This window comes from Nannobrachium achirus (assembly GCF_963921795.1).
Source record: "Nannobrachium achirus genome assembly, chromosome: 7".
Lineage (NCBI taxonomy): Eukaryota > Metazoa > Chordata > Actinopteri > Myctophiformes > Myctophidae > Nannobrachium > Nannobrachium achirus.
In genome coordinates this window covers 20,160,410-20,179,011 of record NC_137816.1, presented here as the reverse complement: position 1 = coordinate 20,179,011, position 18,602 = coordinate 20,160,410, and the positions used below count along the sequence as shown (strand labels likewise).

General features: G+C 42.1%; 1 protein-coding gene across 4 annotated transcripts in view; it reads right to left on the bottom strand.

The window, feature by feature from the left end:
• Positions 1-3,031: 3,031 nt before the first annotated feature.
• LOC308289126 (ATP-binding cassette sub-family C member 12-like) overlaps positions 3,032-18,602 on the bottom strand; it is a 35,434-nt gene continuing 19,863 nt past the window's right edge. The window contains exons 19-29 of one of the 4 annotated variants that reach the window (XM_080730707.1): positions 16,716-16,898; positions 16,061-16,287; positions 13,221-13,358; positions 10,923-11,112; positions 10,451-10,540; positions 8,968-9,154; positions 8,354-8,513; positions 7,802-7,880; positions 6,992-7,105; positions 6,537-6,701; positions 3,032-4,440 (exon numbers count right to left, since the gene is read on the bottom strand). In XM_080730707.1, the coding sequence (XP_080586833.1) occupies positions 4,348-4,440; positions 6,537-6,701; positions 6,992-7,105; positions 7,802-7,880; positions 8,354-8,513; positions 8,968-9,154; positions 10,451-10,540; positions 10,923-11,112; positions 13,221-13,358; positions 16,061-16,287; positions 16,716-16,898 (1,626 nt within the window). In that variant the 3' untranslated portion in view covers positions 3,032-4,347. Of the gene's footprint in view, positions 4,441-6,124; positions 6,702-6,959; positions 7,106-7,790; positions 7,881-8,353; positions 8,514-8,967; positions 9,155-10,450; positions 10,541-10,922; positions 11,113-13,220; positions 13,359-16,060; positions 16,288-16,715; positions 16,899-18,602 lie in introns of those variants that run through there. The other 3 variants (XM_080730706.1, XR_013962214.1, XM_080730708.1) reach the window with 3 other exon arrangements.

The following is an 18,602-nucleotide window of genomic DNA, read 5'->3' as shown; positions in this document are numbered from 1 at the left end:
AAAACATGAACCTGTAGAGCTGGTGACCCCACAGAGCCTGTGGGCTCTTCGACCACAGAGCTAAGACCTCTTCTGGGTTATTCTTATAACATGGGAGTGGATGGGGGTCAATGCGCCAGTCGTCTCATGTGTGGCTTCGCCCTTATGTGGAAGGTGGGCATCACTTTCTGTTCCTCTTTGTGGTTTCATTCTGATTGGTTTCTGCTGCTGGCAGACATCCCCAGTAAGCTCTGTGGGAAACAGCTCCTACGCCTGGCTTTGTGTGTAGGAGCATGAAATGCTGTAGCACGGAACTCCATGTATGGAGATAACTAACGTCCAGGTCCAAACAGAACAGCCCATACAAGGAGATATGCACGTGTCTTATTTGATACCACTTCGCACAGGTGCGATTTTCAACTGACATTTGAAGGAAGTGTTTCTTAAAACGGTGGTTTTCACAATATGTAGTAAGCAAACCTTTGTGTCATATTTGAATGATTTCCTAATGTTATTGTTTTAGGCTTTGTGTAGGCCTACTTGAACATATTTTGAACACTTGAGTTCTTGAATATTTTGTTCACAGTCTTTTGAACAACTACTACTGTATTACTAATTTATTTATCAAATGTATGGATGAATCAAAAAAGTAATTTGCATCATATTAATTCATGCTACATTTCTGTGTGTGTGTGTGTGTGTGTGTGTGTGTGTGTGTGGTGTGTGTGTGTGTGTGTGTGTGTGTGTGTGTGTGTGTGTGTGTGTGTGTGTGTGTGTGTGTGTGTGCGCGTGCGCGGGGGGGGGCTATGTACAGTAGGCAAGCTATGTATAAGTAATGTTCATTAAGAATTTAATTCATGGGTTCATAAAAACTGTTCAAAATCTAAAGATGTGGCATAACAATACTGTATAAACTACATAACTACATAACTGCATAACATAAAAAATCACACCCGTGTGAACTGAGCGGTGGTCGTGGAGGCTGTGCAACAGCACTACTGGGTGGGTGCAGCGGGGTTAGTGTGCTTTACAATGCTGTAGTTTCTGTGTTTCTGTGTGTGTGTGTGCGTGTGTGTGTGTGAGAACAACAGCGCCCCTCCCTTAACATGTGTGGTCAGAAAAGGTACTGCAGGCTTGAGGCTACATACACGGCCGGACGGACGCATACACACACGGCCACGTATAGGAGACGGTGTGACCACCGCTCAAAAATAGAAAACTGTCATTAACGACTAAATGACTGCATCAACAGAAATTTACATTATTAAGAGAACGCATGCAAACAGATGCTAACAGTCAGACCATCTTGATGAGTTGGTTCAAAACACTCAGACTGGGCTCTATTTTGATTGTCTTAAGTACCAGCTCTTATGCCTTAACTTAAAGGCCTGTCCCGACCACCGAATCTTTCATTGGAAAGTTCCGTTTCAACTACAAAATGACGTCTCATGCATCTTCTGAAAAGCATTACCCCAAATCAAAGTTCGGAAAGCTGCACGTCGGAAAGTCGGAACTCTCCGACAAAAAGTTTGGTGGTCGGAGACAAGAGTACAGCCCTCAGTTATAAAAAATAACAAACAAACAAAAACAGAATAACAAATCTGGGGTTCATCATGGGTTTCATAGTCACTACACCGGCCATGTTGAGGACCAACACATTTCCAATGGTGGAAAGTAACTTCTAAAGAAGACCACGGTAGGAGAGACTTGATCGGTACCAACTTCTGTTCCTATTTTGTTCATATTCCTCCATACCAGTGGTGTAAAGTAACAAGTACATTTACTTTAGAACTGTAGGCCTACTTAAGTACACTTTTGAGTTATTTGTAATTTACTTGAGTATTTTCCAATTTCCAATACTTTTACTTCTACTCCACTAAATCTTGGATCCAAATATTGTACTTTTACTCCACTACATTTATTTGAAAACATTAGTTAGTTACTTTTACTAGTTAATTTTGAGCATAATTATTACAAAACCTAGACAACTTAAGTTCAGCAGCCCCATAGCTTACATCTACAAGCTCACATTGCGTTGCATATGCATTGTTGTGAGCTTGTAGATCTGCTATTTTCAAAAGAAAGAAATGGGACATTCTGCACAATGAGTAGTACTTTTACTTTTGGTACTTCAAGCAGGCCAATATTTTTTTACTTTTACTTAAGTACATTTTGAATTCTGGACTTTTACTTGTAACAGCATTTCAATATTTCAGTATTGATATTACTTAAAGGGATATTCCACTTTCAACAGGGAGCAGTGGAAGGGCCTCCCTCCCCATGCACACCCATTGTAACTTCAAACTCCATTTTAACTATGATAGATTCATTAAAAACACACATTTTCTTTTTCTAGTGACTCATAATACCCTCCTAAATTAATACGTGAGCAGGCCGTGTTGTTCCCGATAACATTTTTCATTTATTTTTAATAATTAATTTTTTGTATTATTTTTTTTCCCCCATTTTCCACCATTCTGCTTTTCCACTCTGTTGATGAACTCTGTTCTTTCTGAGCTGTATAGGCGTTTTCACTCCACGGCGTTTCGCTACCACAGCGCCATCTAGTGGTCGGGGAAAAAAGTAACAATGTGTCGTCTCCAGTCCATGGTCGTCTCTCTCATATGGGTTCACTGTTCAGTGTTCACATAATAACACTGTCGCGGCTCGACGCAGGAGATGCTTTGCAGCGGCCCGGAGGAGAGGTGATATAGATTTGTCAGGCAGAAACCTCGTATTTGCAAGCTTCCATAAATCAATGTTTTATATATATTTTTTAATGTTTTTAAAATAATAAAAAGTTTTGGACATACAGTGAAGGCTTCCACCCAACAGCAACGATATGTGAACACTGAACAGGTATAAGCAACCAGTACAACAGAGTAACAAGCATCTTTCTCTCTCCTCTCTCTGCTGTCTTTTTCCTATCTCTGTCTATCACTGCCGTCTCATGTGTCTCTCATCCACTGTGCTATCCAATAACACAAGAAGTCCTAGAAAAGTATTGGGAAACAAAGTGTAACCTTTACCTCACATCATATTCAGAGTTGAATCATACTTTATTGAAAAGAATACTGATCTAAAATGTACAGAATTATATCGACAAAAGAATATCAGAATTATAATACCCTTTGGGCAACAGAATGTATGTTGTCCACATTTGGCACTTTAAGTAAGATTAGTACAAAGACATAAAAATCTATAAATACCATATAAAATAAACATGCCAGACTATGATAAAATGATGAACTCCTATGGTAAAATGTAACGTAGCCAACAGTGGAGGATGAATGAGACATTAAAATGAAAGAACTCAAACAGTATAGTGGCATTATAGCCTTCAAACTCTGGAGCTGGCAGCATACAGTACTTCACACAAAGTTTAACTTTTTTTGGCTCTGAGGACAAAAAGATATACTCCATGCAGCTCGTCTTTGAGGGCTTTATACCTCCTGTGTATGACTACGGAAATAAAACAAACTACATCACGAGCACCTTATATTTTGGACCAATCAGACGTGATGTTCACCAATGTGAGAGTAGAGTAGAGAGTAGAGTCTACGGTGGTGTCCAGCTACCGGTAGTTAGACAATCTTGGAGAAAGAGCTGCTGAAACAAACTAGCAAGGCAATGTGTTTGTTTTCCCCGCAATTACGTCATTTTCACGGTGTGGCTCTGCAGGAGTCTAGCCTAGTGTAAAGAGGTCGGCCTTTGTGTCTGTCTGTGTGTTTTCGGAGCTAATCTTGCCTGGATCGATCAGAGACAAATGTCTTGTGGACACTGCCAGTAGGCCACAGCAGTACCTCCTCTATTTATTTTTTTCTTTTCTTTTTAACATACGTTTCATACTTTAAAAAAAATATTTAACTTTAATTTCATAATGCAGTCATGGAGCTCTGATCAGGCTGAATCGTTGCCTAAATGTTTTTTTCTCTCCGTAAGACCTCGCCGAACTATGTTCCTTCAAGAAGTATGCTGCCTTTACAGTACAGTGTAGAGGGGTTCTGTATTGTTTAAGGAGTACTTTGATGAGGGACTATAGTGGACATACTGTAGTGCAGACTGAACCGCTGTCATCATACATGCAGCTTGAGTTCCCTCTACCACCTCTGTTTGTTTGATATCACAAACCATGTGGGTTTAGAATCAGAGTAAGTGTGAATTACCGTCTGATGATTGTAAACACAACTGACTTTTGACATCCAATACAGTACAGTGCGTCATTAATGCATTTCTGTGTGTGTGTGTGTGTGTGTGTGTGTGTGTGTGTGTGTGTGTGTGTGTGTGTGTGTGTGTGTGTGTGTGTGTGTGTGTGTGTGTGTGTGTGTGTGTGTGCGTGCGCGCCCGCGGGTGTGTTTGTTTGTTTTTTTAGGTGTTGACAGTGTTAGCAGCATTCAGTAGTCCAGCGAAGAAGGAGTCTGGTTTTAGTCTTAACACCTCTGGACGATCAAACTCCACCACCTGAGAGGCGGACAGGGGACAGAATGCCAGGAAGGAAGGAGAAAGACAGGTGCGAGACAGGCAGGAACAAGGGGGACGTGTGAGAGACAGGGAAGTGAAATATAGGGAAGACAAAAAGGAGGAAGAGAGAAAAGAGAGGCAGAGAAAAAATAGACAAAGAGAAGGAGGACAAAGACTGTCAGACAGCAGGTTCAACATACAGTAAGTATCCACTTGAACCCTAGCATCTCTATTCTGGGGGGAACATTCTGTGAAAATATTGGAGGTCCTTGGTATTAGCAACAAAAAACATTCAAATATCATCGCAAATATAAAACACTATGTACAGAGTAGGGGGAAAAAAGTGGGGGTAAGGTAAGGTGATCACTTCTCGCCTGTCTAAGGGAGAAGTGATAACTACAGTACCTCCGCTTCTGGCCTCCTGAAAGGTGAATTTTCAGGGCAGTTTTGAAGGAGGCCAGCGAGCTACATGTTTTAAGGGAAGGAGTCATGGAATTACACACACTTGGGTGGCGGTGTTGTAGAAGGAGAATTTACCCATATTTGTCTTTGGGTTTGTGTTACCAGATCGTTGTTTGCGCTCCCTCTGGTGTTGTGGCTGTGGGTGTTGCTTTGTGGAGGTGATTAGTCAGATATGCAGGTATAGCCAATCCAAATTTTTTGTTGTTTAACCCTGTCTTCTACCCTGAGCCATCTTAGGCTAGCAAAATGTGTGGGGAAAAAGGTGGGTCATCATGGGCCCCAGGTTGAGAAGTAGTCGAATCAGTTTTTTTGGGAGGTTTGAAGCTGACTGATGTCACTAGTCTTTAGTGACATTTTGATGTTGGAGTACAATGAGGTGCTAGCATAGTCAAAGAGGGGCTGAATGAGGGCCCCGGCAAGAGTCCTGAGGGCACTTTTGTTGACAAAAGTGGAAATTCTGAAATGAGCTGTGTGAGCTTTTAGATCTGCTATTTGTGGCAAAGAAATTTGGTGTTGGGGCCGGACCTAGTACAACTAGGTATTTGTTGCGACCATAGGTCGCATTTACTACCAAAACCTCCACCGGCTGTCCGTCCCTGAGTGAGTGAGTCACACGTCACACGTCACACTTTTGCCCTGCTCATATCTCCACAACCGTTGCCCCCATCCATGCCACATTTTGCACACACACTCCTTACCTGCCAAACTACAACCTACAAGGACCCCCGGACCCCCAGGTGTAAAGAAATGTCCGTCCGTGAGTCACACGTCACACGTCACACTTTTGCCCTGCTCATATCTCCACAACCGTTGCCCCCATCCATGCCAAATTTTGCACACACACTCCTTACCTGCCAAACTACAACCTCCAAGGACCCCCGGAGCTCCAGGGACCCCCAGGTCCCTGGGGGACCCCCAGGTGTAAAAAAATGAACAAATGTGCAAAAATGACCAAATGACCACCCCAACGGGGCTGCTCACGGGGAATTCCCGGGGACCACCCACTCCTGGTGCTCCAGAACGGATGCAAAAGTGCTAACGCCCCCAGTGGAGGACCCCCTCCACTGCAGCTCACATAAAATGCCGTAACTCGGGCTAGGAGCGTCCGGGAGAGCCGGGGCCGGTACCTATTCGTCCGCCAAGGCAACGCGGAGACCCACCCCTCATTTCTCACATGGCCCTCTTCTAGCGCCACCATGAGGCCAATTCTTGCAAAACACATTTTTGGACACTGCTCCTACAATTTTTGCCCTAAAATCACGCAAATCGGTACACAGTATGTCTACACTCATTTCATCAACTTGGATCTGTCCCATATTGCGCCACCTTCAGGCCGATTTTTAAAACACATTTTTGGCCACTGCTCCTACAATTTCTGCCCTAAAATCACGCAAATCGCTACACAGTATGTCTACACTCATGTCATCAACATGGATCAGGAAGATTTTGGAAAAACACATTTTTGCCCTATTTGTGGAGATAAGCGACCAACGGTCGCTTATCTCCCGATTAGGGAGTCTTACTGGTTTACTAAGTATGGGGTTTAAGTGTGTACGTGATTGTCCCTTTCTGTCTGTCGATCTCTCTATTTGACTTTGTGAGTGTTTCTTGGTGGCTGTGCATGTCTGTGTTACCTTTCCGTTGTCCAATACCAGTATTCTGTCTGTCTCCAGGACAGTGTTAATGCGATGTGCGATGGTGAGGACTGTACAGTCGTAGAAAGCATCTCTGATTGTTTGCTGGATCAGAGCATCTGTCTCTGAATCAATGGACGCTGTTGCCTCGTCCAAAAGGATGATCTGAGGAGAGAAATGAGGGAGGATGGAGAGGAGAGGAGGGGAAGACAAGCATAGTATAGTAGACAGAAGACAGATTAGTATAGTAGAATATTGCATATTGTTGCTGTCGGTGGAAACTGTACTTTTCAGGAAATAGAAAAAAAGAACCTGTGTTTTAATGAACTGAATGTAGTTATTATTTAGTCGCAAGGTCTTGTTAATACTTTTCATTTTTGTTAAATATTTATAAAACCCACAAAAAGCTAAACATAAATAGACAGAAAGAGACCAATGGATTGACAGCCAGGTACCTTAGAGTTCCTGAGCAGTGCTCTGGCCATGCACAGCAGCTGTCTCTCTCCCACAGAGAAGTTCTCTCCATTCTCAATCACCTCTGCTTCCAGCTCCCCATAAAGGCTAGAGATCTATAGAGAAAATACATTATACTACTACAGCTAGTAGTAATAATAATCTATCTATAAATAGCAGGAATTTAAAGATAGGTTATTTATATAGATAGATTTTGTATAAATGTTTGTCTAGCTATCTGTCTGTCTCTCCGTCCTTCACATATCTTGTGAACCGCTCATCCGATAAATGTAACACGAGTGCTTTGCTTTGGAGGAAAACGTGTTCTCATGGTGAAATGCGACTTTGATAATCTGGGAGCGTAAAGCCCGGATCAGAGTGTACGGTGGAGACCTATCCACCGCAAATTTGAGGTGGAAAGCTTTCCACCTCAAGTCAGAAAATAAGTGCAGGCCATCATAGTCATGGCCCACGGTGAAGTCCTTTACCCATCTAGACCGGTTCAGGTCGACCAATCAGTGAACGGGGTGTAGAGCCTGTCTGTCTGATAGTAAAAACAGAGAGATGTGTTGGGACTCACGGTGGAAAGCTCTCCACCGTGAGGAATGATGTAACGTTGTAGTTTCATGACTCAAAAAGACTCGAAAAGACTACACCGCGGTGTAAAGCCTTCCACCGCGGACCCGACTATGATCCGGGCTTAAGCTGTGCTGTACAAGTCTTAAAGAGAAAACAGACCGACAGACACTATGAAGGTAGAGACAGAGAGACAGATACTGTAGACAGACAGACAGGCCGTACAGACAACATACAGCTCCCTTCAAGTAAGTCTTTTCCAGGGCCATCCAGATCTCCTCGTCAGTGTTTTGGTTAAAAGGGTCCAGGTTATACCTGATAGAATAGAATAGAATAGAATAGAATCATTATTGTCCATACATGGTTTTTCATGTTTAGCTTACGGTTGAATTGACCACATGGACTTCACAATAGCATCCCTATTCTGGGCATGTCATAATAGTGCACAAACTTAGTGAACATTCAGTGAAAATAGCAGCTCTATACTTTTGGGAGGTTGAGTGCCAGCCAGGCATGCTGCAGCATTTGGGATCATTTATTGGGGTGCATCTCAGGCCCTTAAACAAAATCCTCATTTCCTACACTTGCATCCTTTGCTTGCATGTTAGTCCCTCCCAATGAGGAAAGAAATGTTGCCCAATCAGGTCCAAATGTGTTTGACACCCCTGGACTAAGTGGTTAAAAAGCAGACAAGACAATAAATACAGATACGGAGATACCACAAAACATAATAGAGCTTCAATAAGAAAGACTGACAGTGAGACGTGACGGATAATGACATGACGTACCTGACAGTTCCTATGAACAGCACAGGGTCCTGTGGGATGATAGACAGTTTGCTACGGAGGTCATGCAGCCCGATGGTGGTGATGTCCACTCCATCTATCAGGATCTTGCCTCCGGCTGGCTCCACCAGTCTGAAGAGAGCTACACCTAGAGACGATTTACCTGGGGAACATCAACAATATCAGGTTGGTGGTTTCAGTCTCTTAATAACTTCCCTGTATCAAAATAATAAATAAACATTGATAACAGATCTGGTCATAGATAAGAAAAAATGCTTTTGACCGGATCGGTATAGGTGGCATTGTGGCGCGAATCAAAGTTTGTCTATCTGGTGGACATTTATTTTCAGGCCAAAAAGTGGATTCTACATAAAAGGTGGGGATTTGAGAGGCTTCCCAAATCCCAATGCGGAGAAAAGGCTTTCGATACCACAAACCGCCTTTGTTTCGGTGGGTAGCAACATGATATTCTTTATTTTTACTAGACATCGAAAACCTGGTCAATGCGGAAATACAGAGTGTTAATGGAGTCGAGAGAACTATGGATCTAAGCTATGATCTTTCTAAAATCACAGGAGCAGTAAACATCTGGAAAGCCTGCTCTTTAGTCCTCTCACCAGATCCTGTTCTTCCCACAATGCCAATCTTCTCCCTGCCGTAGATGTGTATCTTCAGGCCATTGAGGACAATGGGGGTGTTCTCCCTGTACCTCATCTTGTAGTCATCGAAAGAGATGGAGCCTTGCTGGGGCCAGTCCTCTGGAATCTGAACATCTTTAACCTGCCTGGCACCCTCAGACGGACACTGAGGAAAGGATATAACAGATGGACATAAATGAAGTGCTTTGGTGGGGAACATAATGGAGACATCGAGTGAAAATGTAAATCTCTCAGGGCAGATTTTCAATTTGCAATGAAAATTGCAAATCCAGGATTGCTGTTTAATTGAACTAGAAAAAAGCCCCCTGTGGGGGCCTGGCCCCTTATGTAAAAGTCCCCTGTACTCAAGAGATGGATACAGTCCAGAGGGCAGCTAAGCAATAGACCTACAAATGTAGGATAGCTCAACATTAAATATGCAGTTTGTTCCAAAATGCAAAATGGTGTAAAATGTTGAGTCTGTAAGATATATACAATAGTTTCAGAAATACAAACCCCTCAGGTACAGGGTGGCCTGCTCTGTTTTGGCTGGGTGGGTTATAATAAGATAGAAAAAAGCACCCCCTGGGCGTTTGTTTAGGTGGCATGGGATGTGTAGTGTAGTAGGAAAGGCAAAGTTAAATATTATGTTGAAATAAAGTGTACAATGGTAGGCCTACTGTTGAATAGTTTTTTTTTTTAATTATGAAGTTGTTGTAGAACATGGAATGATTTTGGCATTGGTAGCCTAATACTTTTGTGCTTTTACTCAAGTAACACATTCGAACACACACGTTACTTGTAACAGAGTACTTTTACCTAAGTAGAAACATTTCAGTACTTTTCCACTCGCAGCGTCAACGGACTTTGCCGTTGGTGTTATACACCGAATCGTGAACTATAGAAAACGGTGCCTGCGATGTTTTGATGTTTTAAATCATGTTTATGTCATTTCTACACAGATGTTGTTTGTTTTAGGTAATTTCTACACACGTTGTTGTTCGCGAAAAAATAATAGGCCTAATATTTGTTTTTTAATCCATTTTATAATGGAAATATATATATATATATATATATAAAATATATATATATAAATGAATAAATAAAAAACGACAACAACAGGCAACGTATTTTTGCTATGTTTGATTTGTTCTTTTCTTATTTAAAAATAATAGGCCTAATATTTTTTATAATTTTTTAATCCATTTTATAATGTGTGTGTGTGTGTGTGTGTGTGTGTGTGTGTGTGTGTGTGTGTGTGTGTGTGTGTGTGTGTGTGTGTGTGTGTGTGTGTGTGTGTGTGTGTGTGTGTGTAGTGTAGTGTAGTGTAAAAACTACAACTCTTTTCATGCAGAGAGATAATATAAGCAGACAGACAGATAGACACACATGATCCTTGTGGAGAACATAATGTAGCTATGCAGAACATTACAGACAGACTGACAGAAATACATGTACGTACCGTGGTGTACTCTAGGAGTCTCTCCACTGAGCTAAACCTGGCCTCTACCTCTGTAGCCAGCCTCACCACGTACTGAAACATGCCTGTTAACTGAACACACGCACGCACGCACGCACGCACGCACACACACACACACACACACACACACACACACACACACACACACACACAGGGAGCATGATTGTTTTGACACACAAGTAGCTGTGCCACTCTGGCATTCCTATGACATTATAGTCAACATCTTTAAAAAATTAAACACAAATGTCCCAAAAAGTTCCACAAAACTTTAACTTTTTAAATTAGTAAAAAAAATATATGTTTTTGAAGGACAAATAGCTGATCTGAAGGATCATGACATGTGGTTCATGTGGTTATTTGTCGCAAGATGAAGTATAGCCTTATAGGGCTCAGTGATTTTGGAATGGGTGCACTCTAATGACTAATATGTGATAAAGTGCTAACAATTATTAACCTGTATAGTGTAGGAGAGGGCCAGCCCCTTCATGGCAGGCTCAATGACATCATTGGAGGTGAGGACTACAAACAGCGACACCAGAAAAGTGATGTTGACAGACAGGAAGTCTAGCCAGAAGGATAGCCAGCGCGTCCCACAGTTGAACAACAGGAAGTGGTTGGAGTTGGTATCACTCAGTCGTTTGAACCTATGGCAGGAAATGTCAAAGTTACACTCAGTACGTTGTATGTCTGTTGTCTTTTTACCAGCATAATTATGTTATACATTACTGTTGCACTATTTAAAATTTGGCCTTTTGCATCGAATTTTTCTTGAGATGTGTACTTATCTTTTGTTAAGTTTAACCTTTCTTAAAGAAAGTTTTAACAAACGATAAGTAAAGAAATAACGTTTATTTCATATGTGTTGCTGTACTGCTGTAACTAACAACTCAGTCTTACCCTCAAGAATGTATTTTTCTTTTGGTACATTGATTACTAGTTTACATATCACAGAACTTCAACCATGCAGTGATTGCAGACAACCTTGGAACAGAAAGATGTTGTCTTCTTTATCTATTTTAGTAATTTAAGCTTTGGACCAGTGCTGTCTCATCTGTCATCTCCTATCTTATCTTATCTCACCAAGCACGTTTAATGCTACTGCAGTGATTCCCAGTGGTGGCACAAGCTACAAATACTCAGATTTTAGTAGCAAGTAGCAATATCACAATATATAATACTTTTAACAAACAAAACAAAAGCCTTGCCATTAATATATACGTACAAAAGTAAACATACTCAAATTTGTCAAACTGTATCAGAATTGACAGATCTACAAGCTCACAACAGGTTGCGATGCGAGTTAGATGTGTTAGGGTCGATTCATACTCCACTTTTGGAGCCTAATTTATTTCGGTTCGGCTCTGTCTAAACTATGATATGGCGTCATTCAGAGGATGGGGGGGGTGGGTAATGTCATTAATTCGGCTCTGAATGACGCCATATTATTGTTTAGACAGAGCCGAACCGAAATAAATTAGGCTCTAAAAGTGAAGTATGAATCGTCCCTTATGAGCTTGTTGTCTTTTTAGACAAAGTACTGTATAATAAAATAGGGCTTAAGTGGACAGTGCATTTTTTGTTGATAAATACACATTCCGAACTCCATAATGAGTTATCTTTTTCATTCACACATAGAAGTTAAAATAATGTCTTTATAAGAATACCAGTAAGACTCCCTAATCGGGAGATAAGCGCTTATCTCCACAAATATAACCGACGAATCTCACTAAGTCTGACCTCACAAGCCCCATATTTGGACACGAACAACATATAACTCCATATATAGAGACATAGCTGCTGACATCAGTATGACATCACACCGTACACAAATGACCCTTATATAAGACCGGCATTATCTACCGACAGATTAGATGCAAGCAGGATCTCGACTCTGACACAACTCATCGGCTCATAAGCTGGTTCTCCCTCCATATATGGAGATAACCGACGAATCTCACTAAGTCTGACCTCACAAGCCCCATATTTGGACACGAACAACATATAACTCCATATATAGAGACATAGCTGCTGACATCAGTATGACATCACACTGCTGACATCAGCAACCATTTTTTTTACCTTAGCAACCAACTGTTTACCCTAGCAACCAACTGTTTACCATAGCAACCATGTTTTTTTTTACCTTAGCAACCAACTGTTTACCATAGCAACCATGGTTTTTTACCCTAGCAACCAACTGTTTACCCTACTAACCAACTGTTTACCATAGCAACCATGTTTTTTACCTTAGTTACACTACATTACACTGTATATTGAAAATGACCCTACTACTACAACTACTACTATTACTACTTATGTTTTTTTTTTTCCTTATATAACTTTATAGAGGATTCTAATATTTCAGATTTCAATAGGAAAATCAGCTTAAAGGAGTAGTTCACCCCCGAAATGTATTTTTTTCTCCTGATTGATTGTTCACATCATGGAGACTTGAGTAACATAATATTTTTAGTTTTTTGTTGCATTCCTAAGACAAACATTGGATTACAACAAATGTACCCCCATTGATTCCAAATGGAAACCGAATGCATTTGGGTCCCCTTCCGGAATCAATGGGGGTAAATTTACTACAATCAAATTTTTTTTCTTAGGAATGCGAAAAATACAAAAACATATTATTGAACTCTGAACTCTCTGAAGTCTCCATGGCGTGAGTAATCAATAGGAAAAAAAATCATTTTGGGGGTGAACTACCGGTATGTCTGCTAAAGGTAAATGTAAAATGGCATACAGTTCAATGTAGATGTGTTGCTTCTCATAGGCGTGGATGACGGTTAGACCCTGGATGGTGGAGGTGGTGAGAGAAATCCATGGAGAACGACTGATGTTCTCCATCCTTTTCATCTCACGGATACTCCTCTGGAACACACTGTTACACATGCACGCACGCACGCACGCACACGTTCACACACGTTCACACACACACACACACACACACACACACACACACACACACACACACACACACACACACACACACACACACACACACACACAGTCGTTAAAAATCACACCCGTGTGAACTGAGCGGTGGTTGTGGAGGCTGCGCAACAGCAAAACATCCATCCAACCATCCATCCATCCATCCATCATCCATCCAACCAACCATCCATCCATCCATCTATCATCCATCCATCATCCATCCATCCATCCATCCATCCATCCATCCATCCATCCATCATCCATCCATCCATCCATCCATCCATCCATCCATCCATCATCCATCCATCCATCCATCATCCATCCATCATCCATCCATCCATTATCCATCCATCCATTATCCATCCATCCATCATCCATCCATCCATCCATCATCCATCCATCCATCCATCATCCATCCATCCATTATCCATCCATCCATCATCCATCCATCCATCCATCCATCATCCATCCATCATCCATCCATCCATTATCCATCCATCATCCATCCATCCATCATCCATCCATCCATTATCCATCCATCCATCCAACCATCCATCCATCCATCATCCATCCTTCATCCATCCATCCATCCATCATCCATCCATCCATCCATCCATCCATCCATCCATCCATCCATCCATCATCCATCCATCCATCGCTGATCCATCTATCCATCATCCATCCATCCATCATCCATCCATCCATCCATCCATCATCCATCCATCATCCATTCAACCATCCATCCATCCATCCATCCATCATCCATCCATCATCCATCCATCCATCCATTATCCATCCATCCATCATCCATCCATCTATATCATCCAACCATCCATCCATCCATCCATCCATCCATCCATCCATCATCCGTGTGTGTGTGTGTGTGTGTGTGTGTGTGTGTGTGTGTGTGTGTGTGTGTGTGTGTGTGTGTGTGTGTGTGTGTGTGTGTGTGTGTGTGTGTCTGGCCTGGCCTGAACAACAGTGCCCCTCCCTTAACATGTGTGGTCAGAAAAGGTACTGTAGGCTACATACACAGACGCAAACAGACAGACAGACCCACACACATGGCCACGTATAGGAGCGTTGTGACCACCGCTCAAAAAAACAGAATGGGTTCCCAGATTGCTCAACCCTTAAGAAAACAATGGGCCTCATTCACCAATAACTTACATTTCTTCCTAAGTGAATTCCTAAGAGACGTTGAGTCAGATTCATTAAATGTTCTTAAAAGGCTGATTTTTTCGTAACTTTAGAGGGTGAGTATGGGGCTTGGTCTTCAACTCAACCGGGTCTGTTTGGGTTGAGAATGTAGTTTTCAGACCTGTTGAAAACTCTAAAGCAGTGGTTACATTTTCATGTCAAGGACCTCCAAATTGACATGCATTCTGCAGCCCCCCACCTGAAAATATGTTCTGCCTGGGAGGACTTTTCAAGATCTAAATCTAAATGTTTCAAAAATATCAGATCTACAAGCTCAAAATGGGCTGTAATGGTAATGCGTTGTGAGCTTCGGCTATTTTCAAACAAAGTATAAAATAGGGTTAAAGTGGTAAAACTGTTCCTCGTTTTACTGTGGACCCCCTGGAACTTCCTAAAGGAACCCTGGGGGTCCCCAGACCACACTTTGAGAACCACTGCTCTAAAGACATGATAGAAATATTATTGTAATTTAACATGTCACAGAGTGCGCAGATTTTGTTCTAATAGAACAAATCACAGCTAAGAAAACATTGGTGTATGCCAAAATCTTCTTAACTCTTTTAGTGCTAAAACCGAACAATTTCGGTTCTTTTTTTCAATCCAATACAATATTTTTGTTGCTATTTTACTTACCTGAGCTGCTAGTAGCGACGTGGGTGGTCCTGGCTCGTCCATCGCTTTCCAACGAGCCATGCTACATGTTGCGATGATTTATTCCATTGAAAATGGTTTAGAATAAAGTTTAAAGCCCCCCCAAAAAAACTCTATTTTTGCGCGACGTATCCGAGGTGCCGAAACCGAACAATTCCGGTTTCTTTAATAAAATGAATTAAATAATCGGAGGCCTCGACGGAGCCCTCGTCAAAATTTTGATTCCACCCCGAAAACCGCGAGCTCTTTCCACCGACCCGTAGTCGGGTAACGCCGCCGCATCGCGCCGCCTAATCCAATACATCTTTTTCTCTGAACTGTGTTCCCAGGGCAGCGACAAAGTTTTTTTTGCGGCTAAATAGCTTCAGATCGGGCTTCTAAAAAATAACGAAGCCGATAGCTAACTGTTAGCTCACTTCCTCCGGTCTTCGTTCATAACAGTGTTTGCAGTGAAAACCCAAGCCACTTCTGCCTGTGTACCCGGAAGTTAGAGCGAAGGCCTATGGAGAAATGTCTGGCACTCTAGCGGCCTCTTGTGGCCCCTGGCAGTCATCGAGTTAAGAACTTCCTAAGACGATCTAAGAAGAACTTTCTTCATAAGAAATGTTGGTGAATGAGGCCCATGGTCATAACTTTCATTTGGAAACAGGACACCTCCCTCATATCCATCCCCCCAACACTTTTCTCAAAAGAGAAGAGACGTAGCTACTGTGTGGACCTTCTTTCAAAACCTAATGGCTGACAATGGCAACAAATTTGTTTTGATCGTTCAAACGGTGTAAACAAAAGATAACTCACAAGAGGATGAGACCAAAGATGATTCCCAGCAAGGCTATAACTGCCAGCATTACGGGGAATACGACTGCGATGCTCAGCATGGTGTAGGCGACCAGGAGGGCGAACTGTAGGAAGTTCTCCATGTTAAACGGTAGTACAGCGTCCAGCTCATCCATGTCTTTGGAGAACCGGTTGACCAGACGCCCTGTTGGAGTGGTATCAAAGAAACTCATCGGACTCGCTATGACCTGAGGACAAGAATGGGGACAGCCAACCAGTCACAATCAGACTCAGAAAACTAACAATTAATGGATGTCAGTGTCATAATTAGGCCAGCAGTTACACATGCTCTTGCTGGTTTGTTCAAATGTCAGTTGTGAACTTAAAATTGCTGCAGTTGTTAGTCGTTGTTGTTGGGGCTTTTTTGTGGCATCTGTCACATTAGAGCCCTCAGTGTGCGAGTGTTCATTTATTTTTCTCTGCTTGTACTGCTCATCGCTCAGAACCTGCCCAAGCTTGGTTTGTGGGTGTTTAGATAGCATATTGTTTACTTTAGATCCTAGTTTCACTGTATCTCTCAAATGTAGACCTATGTCATTATTTATCTTGCTTGTTGTAATTCGGTGTCGACAAGAGTGTCTGCTAAATGCCTGAATTGTAAATTGTATAGCCTTACCTTTTTACACATCTTGTTGTGGAGTTTGGTGGAGGAATTCAGAGTGAACTTGGTGAAGGCGTAGGCCTTGATGGCGCTTAGCAACAACATAATGACCACGATCAGTCCGTAGACCAGCTGGTAGAAGGACATCTCAGGGTTCAGGGAAATGTTTCCCTCATCTTCAACGGTCACATTGGCAGTCTGTCAGCACAATACACAGCTTTTCACACTCACAGTATTTTATTGTTGACCACTTGGACCTGGGTACGATCACCACAGTCTTGTACTTTTGGCATTCTGAGGTTGCCCAGTTCAACCCCAGTCTTCTACTGTTGGTCACTGTGATTATTGTTTGGTCTTTATGGATTTGTGGTGTCCACAGAAAGCATTTTTGAGCAGCGGACTGCTTTAGATATCATGTCCAGAGCTCTTCTTACAAACGGTGTGTTTACACGATCACAGAGAGCAAAAGACACCTCTGCTCAATATTTGCCGCTTGTGTGCGTGTCGCTCCAAACCTCTAACACTTAAAGGGATAGTTCTCCAACAAAAACCCTTTTTTCTATCGCTTACTTACCCAATGGAGAATTGAGTTCATGGATATTTTTAGTTTTTTGTCGCATTCCTAAGGATGCTTGAATCAATAGTTCCCCCATGATTCATAATTTGCTCATCCGGTGACGCACACAGGCCTGTTCTACAGGTGCACAATGCTGTTTTCCTAATGCACTTTGCCAAGCTGTTTTTGGCGCTCTATGTAGCAACACGTCTCAACTCAAAACATTCTTGTCACATCAAGGGTTTATAGCTGTACAAAAGTGGGTGGGGAGTCTGGGCACAATGTACTCACATTTACTGTTTTATTTGTTCACACCAATTGGCACACACTCTTTCACCTCCCTCCATAACCACCACCTCATCACAGAACTACAGATATATACGCACGCACGCACGCACGCACGCACGCACGCACACACACACACACACACACACACACACACACACACACACACACACACACACACACACACGCACACACACACATACACAAAAGTGGAAATGTGAGTACTTTGTCCTCCATTGTTCTTACTGGACTTTGGGTTTAGCACTCCAGTGAAATCCCGTTGTTGAGACACGACCTCTAAGAAATATAACATAATAAATTATATATAATATATATTAAAAGAATTATGAAAAACACCAAAAAGAGGGTTACAACAACATTAGAAGGTAATTGTTTGGATGTCCAAAAATGGTGTGTTTTACATTAGAAGAGGTTTGGGCCCTGATGTCATTAATATATGCCATACCCTGTATTTTGGCATGCCCATATATGGGCATATTGGTTGGAACGGTGGTTCTGGACAACTGGATATCCATAGCCTATATGTCCATATATGGACATATCGGTCTGATCTGCAGTTCTAGACAACTGCATATCTGAACGACTTCCCGAAACGTGAGTTTGAAGTTGGTCGGTCCCATATATGCTATATGGGCATAGCGTATATGGTCGCATAGTCAGATCTGAGGCTCTGGAAAACTGGATCTCCATATATGCCTATATATGGGCTATCAGGTTAGTTTATGGTTATGTCTAAGTCATAGTGACATGCCTATATACAGTGTATAGGTTTTGTTTATGATTATGTCTGAGTCATATTAGTGACATGCCTATATATGGGCGTATCGTTTGTTTATGGTTATGTCTGAGTCATAGTGACATGCCTATTTATGGGCGTATCAGGTTTGTTCATGGTTATGTCTGAGTCAGAATACCATGGCCGTGGTCCTATACCTATACAGTATATGGGCAATTGGGCATAATCGGGTTTGTGTATGGTTATGTCTGAGTCAGAACTGCGAAGCTGTGCTCTGCGGCGAGCCCACCAACCGTTGCAGTAG